This window comes from Siphateles boraxobius, unplaced genomic scaffold (assembly GCF_051911475.1).
Source record: "Siphateles boraxobius isolate OS27281-9 unplaced genomic scaffold, OSU_SipBor_1 207, whole genome shotgun sequence".
Taxonomy (NCBI): Eukaryota; Metazoa; Chordata; class Actinopteri; order Cypriniformes; family Leuciscidae; genus Siphateles; species Siphateles boraxobius.
In genome coordinates, this window is record NW_027508819.1 from 2,162,834 (window position 1) to 2,168,833 (window position 6,000).

The following is a 6,000-nucleotide window of genomic DNA, read 5'->3' on the forward strand; positions in this document are numbered from 1 at the left end:
CATCGCAAGGTAATGTGATTGAGTTAGTGAAAGAATATAAATATCTTGGCATCACTATCGATGATAAATTATCTTTTGGGTCTCACATAACTAATTTAAAGAAAAAAATTAAAATAAAGCTTGGGTTTTATTTTAGAAACAAGCACTGTTTTTCATTTAATGTGAGAAAGAGGTTAGTTTCTGCTACTTTCTTGCCCGTACTCCACTATGGTGATGTGGTGTATCAATTTGCTTCCTCTCAACTTCTTTCTTCTTTGGATGCTGTTTATCACAGCGCTTTAAGATTTATTACAGATTGTAAACCTTTAACTCATCATTGTATATTGTATAATAGAGTATCCTGGTCATCTTTGTCTATTAGAAGGAAAATTCAGTTTTATCTAATTATTTATAAAACTATTCTGGGGTTGTTGCCTTTGTATCTAGGTTGCCTAATTCAAAAGAAAAGTGTTGGGAAATATTCCCTTCGGTCTGATAATCGTTTTACTTTCTCTGTTCCATTTGTGAGAACTGAACTGGGAAAAATGGCTTTTATGTACGCAGCTCCATTTGAATGGAATCTACTCCAAACAAAATTGAAATTACAAACTCTGGTGCCTTTGGAACATTTTAAATCTGTTATTCAGTCACTCGAAGAAGACTCATTGATTTGCAATTGTTTTTAAGTGTTTTAATTGTATATTTGCTGTTTCAATTTGTAAGTTGTGACTGTAACTGCTGTCCATTCTTGGCCAGGACTCTCCTGTGAAAGAGATTTTTAATCTCAGAGAGATTTTCCTGGTTAAATAAAGGTCAAATAAAAAAATATTTAAAAAAATGGATTTTTAAGGACTACAACAAACGGCTGGTAGAAACTACAATGAGATTCTTCACGGGTTAGTGACATCACTAACCCTAAAATGTAGATAAACCTCGCCCCCAGGAACGTGATTCATAGATTATCATGACAGATTATGCTAATCAATCACTTGAAGATAGTTAACTCCACATCAGCAACATCAGTCCATAACTAACCATTCAGAAAAGCTCTTGAAGCTCTACCTCTGAGCCGGGAGTATCAGCTCATTTGCATTTAAAGGGACACAAACATCTGTGTGGTATTTTGAGCTAAAACTACTTTACATCTTGTGAAAAGGGCATTATACACCCCTTTAAGCAATCGAGAGAAACTGTAATTTAAACTATTGTGTATATTTAATCATATATTCTGTTTTAGGGTGACTTGTGGCATTCTGTCCAGGGATTACAGATGAAAAATAGCCCTCGGCTAACTCTAGTGCATTTACCGAAAACTGTCCCTGTTAAAAATAAACCCCAAAAAACCCTAATAAACCTATGTTTTGATTCAAAATGTGCTTGAGCTATCTTTCTACATTCCACTTTGTTTTTATATTCTGTTTTCTAACGCAATGGCTTGGGCTTGTGTCCACATTCATTCATCAGTTCTATCATCTCAATGCACCAGATCCCAGTGTCCTGCCATATCCCTCTCCTCCCTTCATCCCTCTATCACTCCTCTCCTATCTTCATCCCTCTATCTCTCCTCTCCTCTCTTCATCCCTCTCCTCTCATCTCTTCATTCTTCTATCACTCCTCTCCTCTCTTCATCCCTCTATCTCTCCTCTCCTCTCTTCATCCCTCTATATCTCCTCTCCTCTCTTCATCCCTCTATCTCTCCTCTCCTCTCTTCATCCCTCTCCTCTCCTCTCTTCATCCTTCTATCACTCCTCTCCTCTCTTCATCCCTCTATCTCTCTCCTCTCCTCTCTTCATCCCTCTCCTCTCATCTCTTCATTCTTCTATCACTCCTCTCCTCTCTTCATCCTTCTATCACTCCTCTCCTCTCTTCATCCCTCTATCTCTCCTCTCCTCTCTTCATCCCTCTATCTCTCCTCTCCTCTCTTCATCCCTCTCCTCTCCTCTCTTCATCCTTCTATCACTCCTCTCCTCTCTTCATCCCTCTATCACTCCTCTCCACTCTTCATCCCTCTATCACTCCTCTCCTCCCTTCATCCCTCTATCACTCCTCTCCTCTCTTCATCCCTCTATCACTCCTCTCCACTCTTCATCCCTCTATCACTCCTCTCTCCTCTATCTCTCCTCTCCTCCCTTCATCCCTCTATCACTCCTCTCTCCTCTATCTCTCCTCTCCTCCCTTCATCCCTCTATCACTCATCTCTTCTATCACTTCTCTCTCCTCTATCACTCCTCTCTCCTCTATCACTCCTCTCCTCCCTTCATCCCTCTATCACTCCTCTCTCCTGTATCACTCCTCTCCTCCCTTCATCCCTCTATCACTCCTCTCTTCTATCACTTCTCTCTCCTCTATCACTCCTCTCTCCTCTATCACTCCTCTCCTCCCTTCATCCCTCTATCACTCCTCTCTCCTCTATCTATCCTCTCCTCCCTTCATCCCTCTATCACTCCTCTCTTCTATCACTTCTCTCTCCTCTATCACTCCTCTCTCCTCTATCACTCCTCTCCTCCCTTCATCCCTCTATCACTCCTCTCTCCTCTATCTCTCCTCTCCTCCCTTCATCCCTCTATCACTCTTCATCCCTCTACCACTCCTCTCCTCCCTTCATCCCTCTTTCCCTCCTCTCCTCCCTTCATCCCTCTATCACTCCTCTCTCCTCTATCTATCCTCTCCTCCCTTCATCCCTCTATCACTCCTCTCTTCTATCACTTCTCTCTCCTCTATCACTCCTCTCTCCTCTATCACTCCTCTCCTCCCTTCATCCCTCTATCACTCCTCTCTCCTCTATCTCTCCTCTCCTCCCTTCATCCCTCTATCACTCTTCATCCCTCTACCACTCCTCTCCTCCCTTCATCCCTCTTTCCCTCCTCTCCTCCCTTCATCCCTCTATCACTCCTCTCTCTTCTATCACTTCTCTCTCCTCTATCACTCCTCTCCTCCCTTCATCCCTCTATCACCCCTCTTTTTCTCACAGATTTGTCTATGCACTTCTCTCCTAATTGGTTATGAGGCCTAAACAAGCAGTTATGATCCTTCAAACATTACTACAATCAAAATATAGCAATTGTGTAATAGTGCTTATATATAAACACTAAAAAGTCTTGAAAATAAGAGGATAGAGTAGGGTGAGCACCCCTCCCGCTTTGCGTTACCGCACAGCATTTTCACCCCTTGTTCCGCACGTCGCATATTGAGAAAATGTCCTGCATTTTCATCAGTCTGTTGGTTTTTAATTACCATATTAAGAAAACGTGCATACGTTCTTTTGCCTTTTTAAGAAAGCATTTTATTTATTCTTTTTGCGGCGTAGTTTATCACCTATATTTAACAGCACTTCGTCAGAAGTACAGATTTAACAGCCGTTTTTTAAATCCTATCCAATGGTTGAAAAGAAAGGAGTAAACACGGTCACTAGTGGGTTGTGACGACTGTCAATCAAAATGTGGAGCGGTGATTCGTTCCGTGTTTCTGTCAGAAAAAAAATGGATAATTCGGTAAATTTAAATTTAACAGAATTTATCAACTTGTTGCCTGCTGTGGTTGTTTTAATTCACATCCTTTCTAAAAATATGAAGGATTTTGGTTTAATATATTAATATATAAGACTGTCAATTATCTAATTTCATGTTGTTTTATATTTTATTTGTTCATTATTTATTTTGTTGGATTTTAGTTATAGTATATGGATTATGACTTATAGTCAGAACTGTTTCAGAAATAGTGATCTGCATGTTGCCTCTGCCTTTGGGCTCAGTGATGTTGAATTTAAACGTCATGTAAAATAAAGACATGTTACGTTACATTGTGATGTAGGCTAATCGTGTTTTCTGGAAGGGATTAAAGAACAAAGAATTTTTATCAGCTGAAAGGAAGAATACAAATGTTTTTATTAAGTTAGATAAACATTATATAACAGTTTCAGGTTATGTTTTAGTGTTGGTAACATGTCCCACATTGTCCCACACACACTTATACTGTAATTGTCCCACATTTGGTTGGTTTGATGGTGGTCACCATAGGATAGAGCAACGTGTCCCTTACAAAAAAATGATATGGTGATATGATGGCATTCCATAGTATTAAAAGTACCATGGTGTGTACAAAATACCGCTAGGATATTTCACAGAATACCACGTTATTACCCCAGCAAGCAATAGCCGTCATTTCACTCTCTCTGTTAACTACAGACCCGATATAGTCCAGCTGTGAGTAACACACTTCTAGACAAAATAACCTTGGATTTGGTTACATGTCGTTTTTGCTAAAATAATTTGTGATATGTTTGATATTCCATCATGTAAGCAAAGTCAACAGTGATTACAAGGTGTTTGGTTTCATTTCTTCACTCAGTTCATTTCTTTGTTATCTAATTGATGACTATCTATTCTTAGGCTGTGGTTTAGCCTTCTATTAAAGTTTCACTGACAGCCCAAATTCAGCTTGTTTTAGCCTAGACGTCTGGCTGTGTTTGGACGGGTATTTGTTGTGATTTGTTGTGCAGGAACGCCACACACACACACACACACACACACACACACACACACACACACACACACACACACACACACACACACACACACACACACACTCACACACACACACACACGTAAACCAGACTCACATTCCCAGGAGCCTGGCGACAGTGGTCCCGAAGTGGTCGAACAGGAATCCGTTCGGGAGCGTGAGGAAGTTATTCATGAAGGATGAGATGGTGAAGACGAGGGAGAACTGCTCATCTTGACTTCTGCAATCTAACATACACAGATCCAGTGTTAACCACACTACACATCAATCAGGCACACACACGTGTGTGTGTTCAACACATCTAACACACACAGATCCAGTGTTAACCACACTACACATCAGTCAGGCACACACACGTGTGTGTGTTCAACACATTCATCAGTGTGTGTTTACTGACCTTCAGCTGTGGTCCCGTTGAGAGTGGCGTTCACACACAGACTGCTGAAGTACCCTTCGCTCTTGAGCACGAACACCAGCGTGGCCCATCCGAACACGGCCCCTGCGAAGCCCAGGCACTCCAGTAACCCTGAGCCCAGCGTGAGCCAGGAGCGAAGCCCACTGCCCAACATCTCCCTGAGCTCAAACTGCAGGATACACAGCGCCCTTCCGGAGACACGCTTCCAGTCACTGAGCTCAAACTGTCCTTGAGCTCAAACTGCAGGATACACAGCGCCCTTCCGGAGACACACAACCAGTCAGTGCAGGAAACCACAGAGATGTTTCCTGAGCAACAACAAGAGACGGGAATGCACTTTGTTTAATGAGTCTTCAACTCACCATACACACACTTCTCTCTCTCTCTCTCTCTCTCACTGGAGCTTTATATGGTCCTCTGGGATCTTTCCTTCCCATTTCTAATCCCTCCTTCTTTCCTTCGAGGAGCCTCTTAGCGGAGTTAGTGAGCATTCAATGTGGACTTCTCCATCTAGCATTTCTGATGTCAAGTCACCATTATTTATACAGAGCTTTTTACAATAAAGAGTGTTTTAAAGCAGTTTAACAGAGATAACAGGGAAATAATGCAGCAAAGTTTGTTCTAGAAGAAAATAATGTCGCAGTCCAGCTTCAGTAAGTTCAGTGCTGGTTCATTGCTGTTGAAAAAAAGTTATTAATTTAGTTCATTGAGACGAGGCCCCTAATACATGTTCAACCAGTATTGATACATGTGGAATCTGTGTATGACCTGTTACAGCCGAACTGAAGGATCTACTGATACTGAAATATCTGTATTTCTCTCACTGACTCCTCAAAGCAACATTCCTCACTAAAGGGTGAGATAAACATGCCACAAAACCAGACTGTCAAACTTTAGGGTGTAGTAGTCGACTGAGAAATGCACTGATCCACAGCAGAATACGAGCTGTCTCTGCTCAGTAACACAATAGATTGAGACTGCAATACCTTATGACTTATTTTACAGCCTAAAATAAATCAAAGCAGAAGTTAAACGTGTGATTGGCACAAGACGCAGTATTTCTGTTCTTCCTGTACATCTGTAGC

At 41.4% G+C, this 6,000-nt stretch overlaps 1 protein-coding gene across 1 annotated transcript in view; it reads right to left on the reverse strand.

Annotated features, from left to right (window-relative positions):
• Nucleotides 1–5,374, reverse strand: part of slc43a3b (solute carrier family 43 member 3b) — a 32,920-nt gene extending 27,546 nt beyond the window's left edge. The window contains exons 1-2 of the mRNA XM_077237730.1: nt 4,898–5,374; nt 4,598–4,727 (exon numbers count right to left, since the gene is read on the reverse strand). Coding sequence (XP_077093845.1) covers nt 4,598–4,727; nt 4,898–5,069 — 302 coding nt within the window. The 5' untranslated portion in view covers nt 5,070–5,374. The remainder of the gene's footprint in view (nt 1–4,597; nt 4,728–4,897) is intronic.
• Between the last annotated feature and the right edge of the window lie 626 nt (nt 5,375–6,000).